The sequence below is a fragment of the Plecotus auritus genome (genome assembly GCF_963455305.1).
Source record: "Plecotus auritus genome assembly, chromosome: 8".
In the NCBI taxonomy this organism is placed as follows: Eukaryota; Metazoa; Chordata; class Mammalia; order Chiroptera; family Vespertilionidae; genus Plecotus; species Plecotus auritus.
This window is the reverse complement of record NC_137782.1, coordinates 86,513,316-86,532,852: the sequence shown is the minus strand read 5'-3', so window position 1 is coordinate 86,532,852 and position 19,537 is coordinate 86,513,316. Positions and strand designations below refer to the sequence as shown.

Below are 19,537 nucleotides of genomic sequence, written 5' to 3'. Positions count from 1 at the left end.
ATTTGTTTTTGAAGCAAAAGGCCAGCCAGTTCACTTCAATGGTTACCGAGACAATAGTGCTTACGCCTCCTCTTTTTGCTTCCGTGTAGCAGTCCCTGTTAACCTCCGATAGCTTTCTTTTCTATTCTTTTTGCTTATGGAAGCCCCTACAGCCTGCATCATGGAGTTGAAATTTGATAAACCCTAGAGAGCCCTTGTTGGCTCTACATGTCATCCAGTGTTTCAGGGTTGCTCCTTGCTCAGTAATTGGAATCAGCTATAGCCCCGATATTTAAAATATTCAGGCAGTCAAAAATGTTCTTTGCAGGTAAGTAGTTTCAGCTTCTCACCCTATCAAATATTTTCCAGATTAGTTTAAAAAAAGGAAGACAGAGTAGGTTTTTTCCCCTTCATATGTTGATTCACTGATTATTCATGGAGAACCATTGTGCAGGATCCTTTCTAAATCATGTTCGTTGATGGTTGTGGCTGCTGGTAAATGGTGGATATGGCCGGAGAGTAGACAGTGCAAAACAGGAAGGAGGAAAAGCCAGAGACCTGAGTCCCAGCAGCTAGATGTGCCTTGGGTCCTGTATATTGGGTTCCTGGGCCATGCAGTCAACCTCTGTGTAAGGTGGAGTTTGTAACTCCTATTGGACTGCCTTTCCTGCAGGCCCTGTGCTGTGTCCCTACTCCAACCCTGTATATAATTCACGGGCCTAGAGGGTGGGCTCCAGCCAGCATCTCAGAGTCAGTGGGGCCAAGGTATATGATCACATGGGAGGTCAGTGGGCCCTGGCCTGTTACTGGTCTGTTACTGTGTTCTCGCCCAGGCTAGCCTAGGTCTCCTGTACCCCTCAACCCATTCCTTTGCTTTGTGGCATTTCTGCTCACTTAGACCAGTAGTGGCAAGGTAGTTCCTCTGGCCACTGCTCTAGGGTTGTCTGACCCCCAGGAGTGACCAGAGGTCTCCATTAGCTGGAGGGGAGATGCATGGACAGCATCTGCTGGACTTGGAGCATGTACTACCTCCTTTTTCACGATTGTTTCTAAAACACAAATAAAAGTGAACTGGAAGACGAGCTTCGTGGAATGCCTGGAGTAGAATCAGATTCCTCAGTTCCTAACTTTCTGGGGTTTGGAGGCTTTGGAGATTAGCTGCTAATCTTCGTAAATACTTTTCAGGGGGCGGTCCTCTGAGCTCTGGGGTAGTGTATACGTAGCTTGGCTGCCTCTCTCCAGACACAGAACCAGTCAAGGCTCGGAAACTGAGTCAGCGGAAGCCAAGTACCCTCAGCCCTTGATGGCACCCACTTTCTGTTTGGCACTGGGACTGGGGTATGTAATTCCAGCCTTAGGAGCAGAATTGATTAAATAGTTTGGGTGTGGGGTTGACAGTGGGCACTAGGTATGGATATTCAGAGTTTCATTGAGGAAGTTATTCCGCCTCACACTTGTCAGATGAGGAGCTGTCATATCCGGCTGCAGCCTTCAGCTTCCACAGCATGGAACAGTCACAGAATTGGGACTGCAGGAGTAGGTGCCTGCATCTGAAACAGTGCGAGAAACAGAAGTCCTTCTCAGGCCCTCTCTCTGAGTTCCATTGCCAGAGTAAAATCTGAACTCCTTGTTGGCTGCATTTGTTCCCAGGTTGTGAAATAAGTACCACACACTGGTGGGCAGATTTAAAACAACAGAAATTTACTCCCTCCCAGTTCTGGAGGCTGGAAATCTGAAAGCAAGGTGTCGACAGTGCCATCTCCCTGAGACTGGGTGGAATCCTTCCTTACCTCTTCTCAGCTTCTGGTGGTGGCCAGCAATCCGTGGTATTCCTTGGTTTGTGGCTGCACCACTCTAGTCTCAGCCTCCAGTGTCACATGGCTACCTTCTCCCTGTGTCTTTACATTGTCTTTTTCTGTCCTTGTCTCTCTGTGTGTCTCAGTTATCCCTTTTGATAAGGACAGCAGTTATATTGGATGGGGATCTAACTAACAAGCTTGGTTACTCTGTGAAGACCCTATTTCCAAATAAGGTCACATTCTGAGCACTTCTGCATGTCCTTTTGGGCGGGGCGCACAAGCCAACCCATAACAGGGCATTTGGGATCAATGAGAACTAGAACCAGTTTACCTTTCTCACTTCCTGTCTGATTAGCCAAGTGTGTGGGTCATGGAGTCGGGCAGCCAAGGTGCTGCAAATCCTAGTTCTGTCCCATGTGAGCTGGTGACTTAACCAGAACCATGAAACCAGCAGTACCAGCCTATCAGGATGGTGTGCAGATTACAAGAAGTGCTGTGGTGAGGGCATGAGCAACACAGTGCTGGCACCATAAAAGCACAAGGAAATATTATGCCACCTCCTTTGGTTGCCATTTTTCTCTTTAGAGAAAACAATAATTAATGTTTTAAAAAAATGTATCCTGCTTCTTGAGGAAGAGATGGGTTAAGAAGCTGGAGGTAATGAAAAGCAGTCCTGGTGGGAAGATTTGTCTGCCTGCGTGGTCTGAAACGTTCGCTCAGGGAATTTCTGAGGAAAGAGCATATGTGTATCCCCATATCCTCAGGAGTTGGATACTTTATTTCTTCAGCAAATGTGTACTGCGCCGCAGGGACATTTTAGGAAGTGAGAGCCAGATGTGCAGATTATGTGGTGGGAGAGCATTCAGGCAAAGGGGACGGCAAGTTGCAAAGGCTCTGGAGCAGGAGGTTGATGAGTGCAGCTCAGGAAGGGGACAAGGGTGGCAGATGAGCACACTTGGCTTTTATACCACGTAGATGCATGAGGTTACTTAATGAAACTACTCGCTTCACCAAAGAAAACTTAACAGCGTGTACAGCTTCCTTATAGAAGGTGGGATCAGCTAGAAGTCAGGACCATACTGCTGTTGTTACTTCCCCCTTTAGGAGATGCCATTTTATAAAGTTAGTAAATCTCACCTCAATGTTTTGGGTTTTTTAAGTATTTTATTTTTTCACTGAATATATCTTCATATATGTTCACCACAAGCAATAAAAGTACAGTGATATAGCCCTAACCGGTTTGGCTCAGTGGATAGAGTGTTGGCCTGCGGACTCAAGGGTCCCAGGTTCGATTCTGGTCGAGGGCATGTACCTTGGTTGCGGGCACATCCCCAGTAGGGGGTGTGCAGGAGGCAGCTGATCCAGGTTGCTCTCTCATCGATGTTTCTAACTCTCTATCCCTCTCCCATCTTCTTTGTAAAAAATCAATAAAATATATTTGCAAGAGGTCGCCGGGCCAGCCGCGGATACAAAAACTAACCCTAAATCCTATCATATTATTAAAAAGGTTTTGGATGCTGAAGAAAAAAGACTGTTCTGGGACACTGTGAGTGAACCTTCAGAACCTCCAGCAAACCTTCAGAACCTTCCTTCGAACTGCTGGCCCTTGGATTGCACGTAGGGTTTGGTGTGGCTGTGGGGGGTTCCTGGGGCCTTGCCGAAGTGCCTGTATACCTCGCGGCCCTTGCGAGGACCAGAAAGCAAGACAGTGCTACAGCCCTTGGGGGAGTCCAGGGCCAGCTGGTCGAAGATGAGAATCTTGCCCCCAGCCTTGAGGATGCGGCTCCGGGCACGGCTGCTCACACGAAGGGCACACACCTTCAGTTTGGGCACCTCCTGGATTCTCACGTCATCAGTTATAGTCCCTACAACCACGGCGGTTTTGCCCTCCCGGCCAGGAAGCTTCATCTTGCCGATCATCCGGGAAAGGGACAGATGTGGCCGGTTGGTGCGACTCATAAACAACCTCTTCAGCACCACTTGGTTGAAAGTGGAGTTGGTTCTTCTGGCCAGAAACCTGTATAACTTGACCAACAGCCTTAGATAGATGTCCTGGCTCTTGGGCTCCTTGCGCCAAACCTTTCGGTCTTTGTTGTAGCGGATGTCGACTCCCATGATGGCGCCTTCTGCTCTACCAGTTCCAGAAAGAGGTCCCAGAGCAGTCTTGCCCACAATTCCACCTGAGGCTGCAGGTTCTGGTATGCCTGGCATTATTGGCTTGGAAAAGAGTTGGCGCTTCCTTTTTTTTTGAGAGCTTCACCTCTATTTTTTTTAAATTTAATCTTTATTGTTCAGATTATTACAATTGTTCCTCTTTTTTCCCCCCATAGCTCCCCTCCACCTGGTTCCCACCCCACTCTCTGCCCTTACCTCCCCCCCCACTGTCTTCATCCATAGGTGTACGCTTTTTGTCCAGTCTCTTCCCGCACCTCCCACACCCCTTTCCCCCCGAGAATTGTCAGTCCATTCCCTTTCTATGCCCCTGATTCTATTATATTCACCAGTTTATTCTGTTCATCAGATTTTTTTTTTTAACATATTTTATTGATATTTCACAGAGAGGAAGGGAGAGGGATAGAGAGCTAGAAACATCAATGAGAGAGAAACATTGATCAGCTGCCTCCTGCACACCACCCACTGGGGATGTGCCCGCAACCAATGTACATGCCCTTGACCGGAATCGAACCCGGGACCTTTCAGTCCGCAGGCCGACGCTCTATCCACTGAGCCAAACCGGTTTCGGCTCATCAGATTTTTTATTCACTTGATTTTTAGATTCACTTGTTGATATACATGTATTTGTTGTTCATAATTTTTATCTTTTCCTTCTTCTTCCCCCTCCTCCTCCCCCTCCCCCTCCTCCCCTTCCTCCCCCTCCTCCTCTCCTCCCCCTCCTCCCCCTCCTCCCCCTCCTCCCCCTCCTCCCCCTCCTCCCCCTCCTCCCCCTCCTCCCTCTCCTCCTCCTCCTCCCTCTCCTCCTCCTCCCCCTCCTCCTCCTCCTCCAATACTGGTTTGGTGTTGATGAACTCCTTTAGCTTTTTCTTATCTGTGAAGCTCTTTATCTGACCTTCACTTCTGAATGATAGCTTTGCTGGGTAGAGTAATCTTGGTTGTAGGTTCTTGCTGTTCATCACTTTGAATATTTCTTGCCACTCCCGTCTGGCCTGCATAGTTTCTGTTGAGAAATCAGCTGACAATCGTATGGGTGCTCCCTTGTAGGTAACTAAGTGTTTTTCTCTTGCTGCTTTTAATATTCTCTCTTTGTCTTTTGCTCTTGGCATTTTAATTATGATGTGTCTTGGTGTAGTCCTCTTTGGATTCCTTTTGTTTGGGGTTCTGTGCGCTTCCTGGACTTGTAAGTCTATTTCTTTCACCAGGTGGGGGAAGTTTTCGGTCATTATTTCTTCAAATAGGTTTTCAGTATCTTGCTCTCTCTCTTCTTCTGGCACCCCCATAATTTGGATGTTGGTACGCTTGAGGTTGTCCCAGAGGCTCCTTACACTATCTTCAAATTTTTGGATTCTTTTTTCTTTTTTCTTTTCTGGCTGAGTGTTTTTTGCTTCTTTGTATTTCAGATCTTTGATTTGATTCTTGTGGTCCTCTAGTCTGCTGTTAGGTCTTTGTATAATATTTTTTATTTCAGTCAGTGTATGCTTAATTTCTAGTTGGTCCTTTTCCATATCCTCAGGAGTCTCACTAAATTTATTGGCGGTTTCTAGAAAATTCTTGAAAAACCTTATAACCGTGGTTTTGAACTCTATATCCAGTCATTTGTTTTCCTCCATTTCTTTCATTTGTGATCTGTTTCTTTGTCTCCACATTTTTGCTGCTTCCCTGAGTTGGTAGAGTAGCTTTGTGTGGTAGGTGTCCTCTAGGGCACAGTGGCTCAGCCTCCCCAGTTACCTGAGGTGGGCACTGTTGGTGCACCCCTTTGTGGGCTGAGTGCACAGTCTTGTTGTAGTTAAGTCTTGATTGTTGTTGGTATCACTGGGAGGAATTGACCTCCAGGCCAATTGGCTGTGAGGATCAGCTGTGTCTACGCTGGGGAAACTTCTGTGCTGCAGACACTCTTATGAGACAAGACTTGCAAAATTGCAAAAGCCTCTGTGCTTAGCTTGGATGGGGCGGAGTTTCAGGGTGTAGCAGACAGCCTTGGCTTCCCGTCAGCCCTGCCCTATGAGGCCCCTGGGTCTCAGTGTTCCTCGGTAATCGCTGCAAGCACCTCTGAGAGAAAGCTACCCTCGAGTTTCGCCCGCTGCCAGATAGTCCAGTTTCTCCCCGAATGAGTCGGGGTTCCCAGAAACTTGCCCGGAACTGGAGTTCAGCGCAGTCGGGAGCTTCCGTCTCCCTCCCGCTTTAGAAAGCAAGCCGCGCACTCAGCTGCCCGTGCACTCAGCAGTCAGTCCTCTCTGTGTGCGCGCGCCCCTGAACCTCTGCCTTCCGCAGCTCCCGAGTCTCAGTGTGCTTTCTCTTTTCCTGACAGTCCAGATTCCCCCCGAATGAGTCTGGTTTCCCAGCGTCTCACCCGGGACTGGAGTTCAGTGCAGTCGGGAACTTCCTTCTCCCTCCTGCTTTAGAAAGCCAGCCGCGCACTCAGCCGCCTGTGCACACAACCGCCCGTCCTCTCCGCATGCGAGTCTCCATACCTCAGCCTTTTGCAGCTCCTCTGGGTCTCAGTGAGCTTTCCTCTTTCCTTCTAGTTGTAGAATTTCCACTCAGCCAGCTTTCCTGTGGTTCTGGATGGTGTCCATTTTGTCTTTTAGTTGTAGTTTTGATATTGTTGTGCGAGGCAGCAGTTTAGGTGTTTACCTATGCCATTATCTTGTTTTCTCTCGAGAGCTTCACCTCTTGTGTGTGTGTGTGTGTGTGTGTGTGTGTGTGTGTGTGTGTATCCATCCCCACTAATCCTGGTTTTCATCTCTTTGTCCCCCACAGTGAGAGTTCCCTATTTCATTGACTTGAAAAAACCACAGGATCAAGGTTTGAATCACACCTGTAATTACTACCTCCAGCCAGAAGAAGACGTGACCATTGGAGTCTGGTGAGTGTCTGGACAAATGACTGCAGGGTCGAGGCACCCACTGTGTGGACTCTTTAGGAGGCAGGAAGGACCCTGAGTACTGTGGTCACCGTTGTCCTTGACAGCAGTCTCTAAAACTGTTGCATGTCCATTTTTATTTTTACCCACTGTATTTCCAAAGCAAAGAGCTCTGCTAAATTTGATCCTAATGAAGCACGATGAGATGGCACCAAACTAGCCTGAGGTTTTCAAACAGCTTTGTAAACCAGATTGCTTTTTGTAGAGAGCCTTATTTCCAGGGGAAGAGAAAGTCCTAGAAACAGAGAATATAAACACAGAATTGTGAGCACAGGCTTGAGATATACCGTTTCTTTTCAGAGACAGGAATGTCTAGATACTGAAAACAGCTTGATTTCTTTTTACATAGAGCACTTTTGCAGTTGGTAATTTTGGTGTTTGCTATCTTAGTATTTACTTTTTGTAGCCATAAATTTGAATTGGACTTCAGCTCTGTGACTTCTTTGTCTTTAGAATATGTTTTAATGTTTTTTCTGGGGACAAGTGGGTATTTTCGAATAACTAAATTTAAATTGATCAGCCTTTCTGTGGTATGTTGTGCTTTTTCCTCTCAGAATCACTCTGAATCGCTGTCCCTTAATCTAGATGGGGTGTTTTTCAGTGCCATAAAGTCTCTCCCTGCTGTCTCAGAAAACCACTGTGTATGTGAGGAGCTTCTAAATGAAATGTTGTGAATAGCTTCCCAGTGTGGATTGCGAGGAGTTCGGGCATTTCTAATAATGATCCCTGGTAGAGAACATAAAATGAGAAAGGAGATTTTTGTTCTTAGAAGTTGGTGCTGGGACTCTATAGAGTCTTTTGTCATTTCTGATTTGGTTATATCCAGCATTTACTGACCACTGTGTGCACAGAGGGCACTGTGCTTTTCCATCCTGAGCTGTTTGGTGGGAATTGGTTGGCCCTCCTGCTGGTTAATGGGGGTTTGTGCTTTGAAGACATGGGGATTAAGTTAGGGCTTCTTCCTCCTGTTGCAAAGGGAATTTGTGGTGCTGATACTTAGGCTGAAAGCTCTCACAGCAGTTACCCAAGAAAGTTGTATTTAGTGACAACAAATACAACTTCTGGTAGTGACAGCCAGGCTGCCTGCTCATGTCTGTGTTTTGTGCTGTTGGGAGAACAGTGTGGGCCCTTGGGCACCAACTGCTCTCATCAGGCACCTCATCAGATCTAAAGCTGAGGATTTGCTTGGCCGTCAGCTCAATCTCGGCTGCCTGTCGTGGGCAGAGTTATCCACCTGGCAGGACAGAGGTGAGCCCCACGAATATTTCCCCTTTTTTCTTGCTGGAAGCTTCCTGGGCCTTTGTCAAGAGTCCCACGTTTGTCGTAGGTTGTCTATTGGAAGTGCCTTAGCTCACAGTACTGAAAGCTACATTTACACCATGGAATGCTATACAGCTGTAAAAAAGAAAGATCTCTTACCCTCTGAGACAGCATGGAGGGACATGGAAAGTATTATGCTAAGCGAAATAAGCCAGTCTAAGAAAGATAAGTATCACATGATCTCACTCATATATGGAATCTAATGAACAAAATAAATTGATGAACAAAATAGATCTGGAGACATAGAGCATAGAAGAGACTGACGAATCTCATAGGGAAGGTGGGGGTGGGGGAGATAGGAAGGGAGAGATTAACCAAAGAACTTATATGCATACTAGAGGCCCGGTGCACGAAATTTGTGCATGGGGCAGGGGGCCCCTCAGCCCGGCCTGCACTCTCTCCAATCCGGACCCCTCAGGGGATGTCCAACTCGCAATCCAGGACCGCTGGCTCCTAACCACTCACCTGCCTGCCTGCCTGATTGCCCCTAACTGCTCTCCCCTGCCAGCCTGATTCCCCCTAACCACCTCTGCCTCGGCCCCCACCACTGTGGCCTGAAGGATGTCTAGAAGACGTCTGGTCTAATAAGCATGTTGCCCTTTTATTAGTATAGATATGTATAACCCAGGGATACAGACAATAGTGTGGTGAAGGCCTGGGCAGGTGACGGTGCAGGGTGGAGGGGGTTGATGGGGAAAAAAAGGGGGACATATGTAATACTTTCAACAATAAAGATAAATTTATATATGTGTGTGTGTGTGTGTGTGTGTGTGTGTGTGTGTGTGTGTATATATATATATATATATATATATATATATATATACCTTTCCATTCCATAGGTTTATAATTATAGGAGAGTGATAATTACAGTGGTCAGAACCACCCACAGTGTTATCCCTGGAACTGGTCAAAAGATATGTTAGAAATGAGATGCTGAAACTTAAGAGCTAGAAAATAAGAAATTGGCCATTTACTACAGTATTTTTTTAAGGATTCTTACTAATTAATTTAAATAACTTTTACAGAAAGCCTTATTAATTCAGACTCTCCCAGTGATTAACAGTATTTGATGTGGGTCTGAGTTAAGATTAACTGGAGCATCTCTCTGAAAGAGGATTTGGCCAGATAGACTGAGTGAGTCTCTGAGAGCCTGGCTGGGTATGGAATGAGTTGGCTGACTGTAAGCTCAGCCACGAGATGGGGCAGCCTGCAACGCCTCCTCCTGCAGACATGGGTCTGCGAGCAGGGTCTGGAATGTGCTGTACTTTAGAAATGGTACTTTAAGGATGGCCAGGTTTCTGGTGCAGCTCAGGAGATCAATGTTGGCTGAATCTAATATGTTGCACTTGTGGCAACATGATACTGTCTTAAGTGCACTAAGTTAAATTGTGTATAGCTTAAAAATATGGGAGCGCATGAAGGAAATGCTGTTGTTCAGCTCATATTTATCAAGTGCTCATTCTGTGCTAGTCCCAGGTTAAGGCCTGGTGACCCATCCAGGTGAGATTTTTCCTAACAGAGCTACTAGTTCCTCCTGGAGAAACAGTTGTCCCCACACCCCCGGTAACTGCTATCTGTGAGCCTCTATGGCCAGCAGATGTCTATTTGCAAGTTAGGAAATCTGCTTAAGCAGTCAAAAGCCATCCCTACACCTTGGAGCTCAGAGTTCAGTAATTTATTCTGGAGACAGCAACAGTTTGCCTCTTCTGCGCACCCATCCCCTGCTCTCTGCTCGGTGTGACATTGGCTTCGACAGCCATCATCATCTGGTCGTGCTGTTCCCCTCTGCTTCTGTTTCCAGGCACACTGTCCCCGCTGTCTGGTGGAAGACTGCCCAGGGGAAGGACCAGATGTGGTACGAGGATGCCTTGGCTTCTAGTTACCCTGTCATCTTGTACCTGCACGGGAATGCAGGCACCCGGTGAGGAAGAAGAGCTCACGCATGTGTCCTCCGTACAGTGCTGGCTTCTTTGTGAGCAGGAGTACCCTGGCCCAGTCGAGCTTACTGACCCACTGCAATGAGGGAGCAGGCACAATGGGGAACAGAGGAAAAGACAGAGTTCCTATGGGGTTTGCTGGAAGGGGGCGGGGGGTCTAGGTGAACTCACAAGAAGCAGCGTTCCCACAGGCTCAGAGCAAGGCAGGGCTGTGTGCAAAGTGGGCCCCGATCCTCTTTCCTTGGAAGCCACCATGTTAAGCAGATGTCCAGAAACCCCTTATCTGATGCTCACAGTGACTGCGGTGGGATGGAGGAGGCTGCGTCTCTGTCAGAGTGACCCAGATCCTGGGCCAGAGCGGGATGTGTCCTGCCTAATGTAATTTAAAAGGCAAAGAGTCTGAGGGCCCATGGTTTGGGGAACAAGGTTTCTCAGTGGGTAAGGAAGCAGTGGTCCCTCAGGGGGTATAGAGGGGTGGTGTGACTCTTTAGGGCCCAAGCATGCCCTGAGGAAAGTTGTGTCCTGTTCAGTAGCAGCTTCTATCCGTCCTGTCTGATGACTGCAGGCAGGTTGGCACATTCTTACTGGCAGGTATGCCCTCCTGGGGGAGGAGGGACACCTCCTAGAAAGGCCAGCGAGTGCTGAGAAGAGGCAGAGGTGACACTGAAGAGGTACAGCCAAAGGCAAAGGGCGTCCAGCCAAGAGACTCCAGCTGAGGTGCCCCACATGCTGTCGGGTCAGGGTGACTTTCGTGAGTTCTCTGCTTCCAGCTGTAAGCCAGCAGTGCCGGTGCATCCTGCTGGGCCAGTGAGGTAACACAGCTGGCACATAAAGCCCTTGTCCAGGTTTATCCCAGCTTCAAGGGTGACTTTGATGCCATGTTCTTCAGACCAGCTGGGATTGGAGCTACCACCGCCCTTGGTTTAAAGAGGGCTCCTTCCACCCCATGTGGCCAGCCTTACTCAGAAGAGTCTTTGTGGGAGAGCTGATGGTGGGAGGGGTGGGGGGACAAGGGGCATGTGCATTTTATTTTTTTAAAAAATATATTTTATTGATATTTTTACAGAGAGGAAGGGAGAGGGATAGAGAGCTAGAAACATCGATGAGACAGAAACATCGATCAGCTGCCTCCTGCACACCTCCCACTGGGGATGTGCCCGCAACCAAGGTACATGCCCTTGACCGGAATCGAACCCGGGACCCTTCAGTCCGCAGGCCGACGCTCTATCCACTGAGCCAAACCGGTTTCGGCAGGGGCATGTGCATTTTCTGAACAAAGCTCTACCTGAATCCCTTGGGAGGGTCACTGTTGCTGCAGCTGCCTTAGGTCGTGTGAGAGAGCCAGCAAGGAGCTAGCAGGAGGCAGGGCCACTGCCTGGCGCGTTGGCCATAGTGGTGGGCTGAAGTGTGGTCATTTTATAGACAGAACCTGCAAGAGAATACTGCACGGGCCTTTCTGGAGGGGAAAGCAGGCCACAGTAGGGGTCTGGGCAGAGGGGCTGTGCAGAGGACAGGCAGGAAGTCCAGGAAGCGTGGCCTACGAGGATGGTTTCTGAGCCAAGGAATAGAGTGCCTACCTACTAAATCATGTATGCTCTTGGCTGTTTGCTTTCTTCTATGTCTGGAACAAGCCACAGAGCATTTCTCTTCTTTTAAAGAGCAAGTGGCTACAAACAGCTCTTGTAGTATCTTTCTGTAAATGAGAGAATTTTTAAGTTTATTGTGAATAAGGTTCAGTTAAGCAATGCCAGTCACATGGTAAATAAAACAAACTGCCTGTAACTTCAGGCTTAAAGGAATATTGTGACTTTGAAAGGTTTGCTGCTCCCTCCCACTGCTCCAGAGACTGCCTGTGCTGCAGATCTTGCCTGTCCCTGCTCTTTGACCAGACTCAGGCCGCTCCCTGAGATTCAGATCCCCGGGCTGCTTGTGTTATGCTCTGAATCCTTTTTGTTCAAGGTAGGACATTTGAAAAATTTAGATAAGAGCCACCGTGAACTCTTCCAAAGTTAACTGCAAACATTGTGCAGTATTTTGTTCTAGACTTGAAACTCATTTCTTTGTATTTTTGTTTCTGCATTGTATTGGTTTCCTCCTTCATCTGGTCCTTGTCTCTCCCAAGGACACACCCTTCCCCCACCCCCACATACAAACCCAAAATGGACAAAATGCTCGTTATAAAAAAACATAGCTGAGCAGTCTGTAGAAGGTGAGCCCACCTGCCAATACGCTTTCTTTCTTTTTTTTTTCTTCAACATGCTTTCTTGTCCCAAGGTGGCCCTGTTCTGAGGCTGCCCCATTTCCACTTTTGGAGTCTGTCTGTCCACAGTAACAATTGACCAACAACTGCACAGAAAGTGAGAAGGAATAGATGGTCCTTGGACAGAGAATACAGACATGTGAAATAGTTCAAATGTATGAAAGCCTATTCAGCCTCGGTAATAAAAAGTGCCCACAAAAACTAGTCTATTGGTGAGGAGCTGGGAGACAGCTGTTCTCACATACTTGGGGTAAAAGGCGAGGGCCCTCTGAAGGACTCAGCAGTGATTGTCAAGATTACGATTGCACGCCTTCAGGTAGTAGTTCCTTGTGTAGGAATGAGTCCCACACATGGCTCACATGTATCTGGCTATGGCAGCAAAATCTAAGTCAGCAGCAGGTGGTAAAGAACCAAATGACACAAGACAAGCAAAGTGACCACCACTAAAGAGTGTACTTGAGAGTTGGCTGTGATGTATTGAGTGAAAAGTGAGTTATGTGTGGCAGATCCCTGTGGGTGTGTGTCTGCAAGTAAAGAAGGGCCTTTGCTTCTGTTATAGGCAGTCCCTGGACAGTAGGAGGCTGAGGAAGAGGCTAGATGCTGGGGCAGGAGTGGGTGGGCCTGCTGTGTATCCTCTTGTATCTTTAGGATTTTGTACCGCATGTAGGAATTACCTAGTCAAAAAGAAAAGTAAGATAGTAATTAACAAATATCTTCAAAGTACTAAAACTGTCCCTTGCTTGGCACAGTACTACTACAGGCAAGCTTAGAGCCACTTAGGGTATCCCAAGGAGGAGGTCACCTGTCCACCAATGCCTGGCCCTTTATGGTTTTGGGAACCAAGTCCTTAAAAGCCCAAATGCTCCAGTATTGACCCTGGGCCTGCCTCTTTGAGAAGATGCATTAATACCTATTCTTGTTTCCTTCTCCCTGACATTCTAGAGGAGGTGACCACCGAGTGGAGCTTTACAAGGTAGGTGAGCATGGCACAGTATGTGATGGAAAGAGCAGTATCCACACAGTCTGTGATGGGTCAAGCAGTGTCTACACTGTCTGTGACTGAGGGAGCAGTGTCCAGATGGTGTATGATGGACAGAACAGTGTCCACAGGGGTCTCTGATGGAGGGGCCATTGCCTGAGTGTTGTTTCCTGTCTGTTCTTTCCAGGTGGCATGAACAGCAGGGAGTCCCCTAATAATTTTGATTGTTAATCATGGTGGCCTTTCTGGCACTGCCTCTGTGGGTGACTCCATCATAGAGTGCTTCCTACAATGCTGCCTCCAGGAAAGTTTCCAAAATCAGGATAAATGGACCTTGTAGATCTTATGCCAGATGTTGGCTGATTACATAAAAGCCGTTTTAAATTGTTTACTAGTACAAGTATGTTACTCACATATAAAAGGAATGGAGAGGACAGAGGGGTCAGGGAGCTATACTTTACTCCCAAGTTGCAGGCTCAGGAATTGGGCCACCACAGAAGTTTCTCGCCTCACAGGAAGTACAGTCACATTTAAATCGGATTTCAAGCCCAGCCCAGCAGGTCTCCCCAGATAAAGGGGGCTGCTGCAGGCAGGCTTGTAGACCTTCCCTTCTACTTGGTCCTTGTCTTCCTCAGGTGTTTGGGTCTAGGAGCCTGAAATGTGCAGTTGTTACCAGTGTCCCGGGGTCACCGTGCCTGTCTCCCCCATCCTTCTCTTAGAGGGGCATCTGCATTTGCTACAGGCAGAAAGGGACACAAGCAGATGTGTGGGAACATCAGTACTGTGCAGGCACTGCTCTGTCATATACCAGGTGGACTGCCCTGGGCTGTGGAATGTTTGTTTCCCTGTGTGGATTAGATCAGGTCAGGGAAGGGAATGCTTGGAAAACTGTAGGTCCCGTTTTGAGGTTTCTGTCCATAGAATGGTTCACACCAGGAACAGTGTGGCTCTGGAGAGTGTAGGATTTGCGGGAGGTTGGGAGCTAGAAGGTCACCTACAGACTGCCCTGGGGCAGCCTAAGGAGAAAGGAACAAAGGCCCGGCAGTGACTTTGGGTGACTTGGTGGATGGCAGCTTCCACATGCCTGTGGGCACACCTGAGCCACCGTGGCGGATGGAGTGGAAGGAGGCTGTAAGTAGGTATCTAGTGAGAAATCTCAAGTCTGGAGGGTTTTTTAATAACAGAAACAATTGAATGAAAGCTTAAAGTCTGAGATATGCTAGGTTGCAGATGGAGTTCCTCCTCCTGGGTTGCTGGGTGGTCAAAGCCCCCTTGTGAGCCCCTGAATGCAGAGGTGCAGGTGTGGCTTGGAGCCAAGGGAGAGGCTTCCTGCTCACACTGCTGAGGTGGAGGGCATCAGTGTATCCAGTAGCAGCAGTTGGCATTGGGTTTTTAAGATCCCACCGGGATTGGGGCAACATGATGACAAGTCTTGATTAAGTTTCCCATGTGTGCGGGGCGTAAAGACAGAAGCCGGGATGGGTTTAGTAAGGGGCAAGTTACCCTCTCTGTCCAAGGTACGTGGATCTTTTTGCCCAGATGTTTATTTTTCACTTTACAGGTGCTGAGTTCCCTTGGTTACCACGTGGTCACCTTTGACTACAGAGGTGAGTGTTCTTTTGAAATTGCATCTCCTAGCCCTCCCACTTCCTCCTGTTACCGGACAGGGGATCTGGCCCTTGGCGGGGCTGTCTGCTGATAGTGTGTGGGTTCTTGACTTCGTGCAGGAAAAATTTCACAACACGAGTCCAGGTGAATTTTAGAGGATGTTTATTAAAGCTGGGGCAGTGAAACTAAAAACGCTGGCGAAATGAGCCTATGCTGGTCTGCTTTGGCTTACTAAGAAGTCAGAGAAAAGGAGGCCTTGGGGACAGATTCAGGGAGTTAGCCTGGGATGAACTGCCACTGCCCATTGCTGCCCTGGTTGCAAGCCTACAATGCTGCCTCCAGGAAAGTTTCTAAAATCAGGATAAATGGACCTTGTAGATCTTATGCCAGATGTTGGCTGATTACCTAAAATAGTGGGGTCCCTTAGAATTTAGGAGATGCATGCCTCTGGGGAAAGAAGAGGGGGAGGGGAAAGGCTCCTTGTGCTCCCGGGAGAAGGCATGCTGGGATCTACTGGGACATTCCTTTGTTTTGAGGGGTTTTAAAGGCTGGGTGTTGCTCTAGCTAGTTTGGCTCAGTGGATAGATCGTCGGCCTGCGGACTGAAGGGTCCCAGGTTCGATTCCAGTCAAGGGCATGTGCCTTGGTTTCAGGCACATCCCCAGTAGGGGGTGTGCAGGAGGCAGCTGATCGATGTTTCTCTCTCATCGATGTTTCTAAGTTTCTATTCCTCTCCCTTCCTGTCTGTAAAAATCAATAAAATATATTTAAAAAAAAATAAAATAAAGGCTGGGTGTTTAGGGGAGGATCAATAGAATATTCATCAGGTATATGCTGATGTTACAAAATGAGATTTATCCTCTTAACTTCATCGGTCCTTGGGTGTGGTTGACAAATGGCACTAATTGGATTTCTGCTGTCTTCCTTAGTAGGGTGATTTAAGCTAATTATACCCTGTTTGGGGAGGGGAAGTGCAAATCCTTTATTCTCAAGTGTCCCCAGTTTAGGGAAGATAGGATTTACTAGATGGCTGAAAACTGCCTGGCATCTAGATTCCTAGGTGGCTGCAAACTGCTGTTTATCTGTCTCAGTTTCCCTATTCTGCTTATCCTGGCTTACTAGCCTGTCCCACTCTAGTTAATGTTTGATGTGTTTCCCCGAAAATAAGACAGTGTCTTATATTAATTTTTGCCCCCAAAGACACGCTAGGTCTTATTTTCAGGGGATGTCTTATTTTTCCATGAAGAAGAATACGGTACACATTTATTGTTAAATGAAAATAAAGGAAATTTATTACCTGTATACGGTACGGTAGTACAGTAGTTGTCAACACAAACCAGACAAACTGTGAATCCTACAGTATCAAGAATTTACTCATTTATTCAATGACAATCATGTCATCATCTTCTGGAACATCATCATAACAATCGAATTCCTGAATTTCCTGGTGAATTTCTTGTGACTCCATTTCTTTCAGAATCAGTAGACCAAATCTCTCATGTTTAGCAATAGCACTGTCTTTAAATGAGTACTTCTTGTCAAGGTAGCCTGCTCGCAGTGCATTTGCAATGCAACTGTCAGTGATTTTCTCCCATGAATTCTTCACCCAAGTCACAACTTCTTGCAGTTTAGGTTTCACAAAGTTTCCACGCTGATTTCTCTCCATTCTATTTTCAATGTAGTCATTAATTTCCATGCACAAATTGTCTTTGAATGGCTTGTTTATTGCAATATCAAGAGTCTGGAGATAGGCCGTCATTCCTGCGGGAATCATTATCTGATCTATTTTTCTTTCGTGAAGAAATGTCTTCATGTCTTTAGCGCGGTGAGTGCTGGCTGCATCCCAGACTAGCAGACCTCTTTGGCTCCCTCGCATAACAAGTGGCAGCATTAAATCGACCCACTTCCTTATAACTGCTTGTGTGGCCCAGGCTTTTTCAGTTTCAAGAATAAAAACGCCCAAAACACGTTCAATCTTTTCCTTCTTGCCCTTAGAAATTATTAAAGGTGGGATTTTAGTGCCATCCAGACGAATTGCCAAAATACAGGAACCACGTGCACTTTCGTAAGCAGTGGAGGGAATGTACGCTAAGGAGGCACCCCGCTGTTCAATTGTTGTTTGAGATGATTGGCCCATAAACACTGCAGTTTCATCCATAGCAATAATGTTGGAAAGATTGTATTTAGAGAAGTCAGCATCATCAATAAAGGACTTGAATGCAAGTGCTCGCTTAATAACTTGAGTATCTTCCAACCTAAACAATGTTGTACCGGTAGATCTTCTTAAAGACAGTTCACTTCGCTGAAGGAAATTATCCAGCGAGTGTTGCGATGCTTTGAAGTCTTCGGGGGCTATGTCAAACTGTGGTGCCATTGCAAGGGCAAATTCTTGAATCTGAGCCCTATTCACAACCAAAGCCTTTGCTCTCCTGTCAACCCATTCACAGATCAGGTCTTCCAGCTCGGAAAATAATGGTTGCCGACCTGATCCACGCTTGCGCTTTTTAGCATTTCCCTTGTCCACTTGTTCAATGAGGTTACCATACTCTGCTCGCCATTTTCGGACCAATCGGATACTCAACATCTTCTCTTTGCAGAAAGCAGTAAGATTTTGGCCCCAAGAGTCTTCCACGATTCCTTTCTTGTACTCCACGGAGTAGCTTTTTCTTTTTGCGCTCATTTCTACCGTAGGGGTAAAAAAAAATGAATTGGGGTATCAAGGTGGAGGGAGGGGATCACTCAAAATGACACAGGGGGGATCAGAGGCAGGAATCAAAATGGCACAGGAGAATCAGAGGGGGGATTACCATTTTAGTAACCCCTTTTGATCCTCCTGTGTCATTTTGATTGTCCCCTCTGATCCTCCTGTGTCATTTTGATTGTCCCCTCTGATCCTCCTGTGTCATTTTAAGTGATTGCCCCCTCTGATCCTCCTGTGTCATTTTAAGTGATCCCCCTCCCCCCACCCCTGTGCCACTGAACACCTTCACCAGACATCCCCCCTACCCTTTTATCAGACATTTACCCCCTGGGGCCTGCCTGGGGACTGTCACTGGGCTTTCTGGGGCCTGGATCTGGGCTGGAGCAGGGTCTGCCACTGACTGAGAACCTTCAGTCATCATGAAGGCGGCCGCGAGCATCAGGTAGTGTCACCAGAGACAGACCAGCACTCACCAACTTCGCCGTGTCCCGTCCGCTCTAATCCTCCTGTTCTACACGCATCTGCCAAAGTCTCCTCCTCTCTCCCGCCCTGCGCTCACCGCTCACTCCGACCTCCGCTCCGCCTCCACACAGCAGTGACGTCAGGACTCTGTGTAACGTCACTGGTTGCTAGACGCCAGTCGGGGTGGCCCTAGTGACCAGTTTACGGTAAATTAATTTTCATTCGAGACAGAGCCTGGGCCTTATTTTTGGGGGATGCCTTATATTTCACTCAGAAGGAAACCTGTAGGTAGGTCTTATTTTCAGAGGATGTTTTATTTTCCGGGAACACAGTAGTAGGTTTCTAACCTGTGGTAACTGTCTGTTAAGGTAATAGAGGGGGACCGATTCTTCAGTGAGTGTCCTGCATGCATCCGCCAGGGGCATCTCTGTTACAGGCAGGCACTAGTGCCTGGAACCCTGGCACGTGCCCTCTGTGAGCAACATTTTAAATGTGGAAGATTCTGTCTTTTTTCTTTATTGGACTCAAGACTTTCTCTGCAGCAGGACATCAGATGTGTTTTATGCTTGGGAGAGTTTGCCTTATTGAGGTTATGAAAACAGGAAAAGGAACTGCTAAGAGAGAAGATTGTTATTCTTGCCCCTGCAGTATTTCTTTCTTGAATAAATCAGAGGGTTTGCCCCTGAAGAGATCAAGAACCCACAGTTTGATGTAAGCTAAGAACATTCTACTTCAGTGAGCCAGGAAATACTTTTTATTAATAGTGAGCAGCTGTGTGAGAAATGTATTCCCCGCCCCCTGCCCAGTTCTCAGTTGGAGAGAGTAAAGGCTGAAGGCCACTTGGCTGGCTTATCTTGACCTTCTTGGAGGGCATTGTTGTCCAATATCCTCAGACTGAGGATATGGGTGTTATGTTAGTTAGTTCTTGTTGTTGTTGTAACAAATTACCACAAACTTAATTGTCTTAAAATAGCACATATTTATTACCTTGCCGTTCTAGAGGTCAGAAGTCCAAAATCTTTAGCATCTGAGCTAAAATCAAGCTGTTGGCAGGGCTGGTTCCTTCAAAAGGTACTATGGGAGCATCTGGTTTCTTGTCTTTTCCAGCTTGTTGGTTTTTAAAAATATACATATACATATATATATATATATATATATATATATATATGTGTGTGTGTGTGTGTGTGTGTGTGTGTGTGTGTATATTTTATTTCAGAGAGGAAGGGAGATGTGGAAGATTCTATCTTTTTTCTTTATTGGACTCAAGACTTTCTCTGCAGCAGGACATCAGACGTGTTTTATGCTTGGGAGAGTTTGCCTTATTGAGGTTATGAAAACAGGAAAAGGAATTGCTAAGAGAGAAGATTGTTATTCTTGCCCCTGCGGTATTTCTTC

The 19,537-nt window shown here is 47.1% G+C and overlaps 2 protein-coding genes across 3 annotated transcripts in view; one reads left to right on the top strand and one right to left on the bottom strand.

Annotated features, from left to right (window-relative positions):
- ABHD12 (abhydrolase domain containing 12, lysophospholipase) overlaps positions 1-19,537 on the top strand; it is a 75,142-nt gene that overhangs the window by 43,929 nt on the left and 11,676 nt on the right. For both annotated transcript variants that reach the window (XM_080685781.1, XM_080685782.1), the window contains exons 3-6: positions 6,714-6,819; positions 9,998-10,117; positions 13,336-13,366; positions 14,934-14,979. In XM_080685781.1, coding sequence (XP_080541907.1) covers positions 6,714-6,819; positions 9,998-10,117; positions 13,336-13,366; positions 14,934-14,979 — 303 coding nt within the window. The remainder of the gene's footprint in view (positions 1-6,713; positions 6,820-9,997; positions 10,118-13,335; positions 13,367-14,933; positions 14,980-19,537) is intronic.
- LOC308255839 (large ribosomal subunit protein eL18-like) lies at positions 3,357-3,904 on the bottom strand (the record flags this gene model as incomplete). The annotated part of the gene is made up of 1 exon (XM_080683756.1): positions 3,357-3,904. Exon 1 carries the CDS (start codon positions 3,891-3,893, stop codon positions 3,357-3,359), a length of 537 nt encoding a protein of 178 aa, XP_080539882.1. The 5' UTR covers positions 3,894-3,904.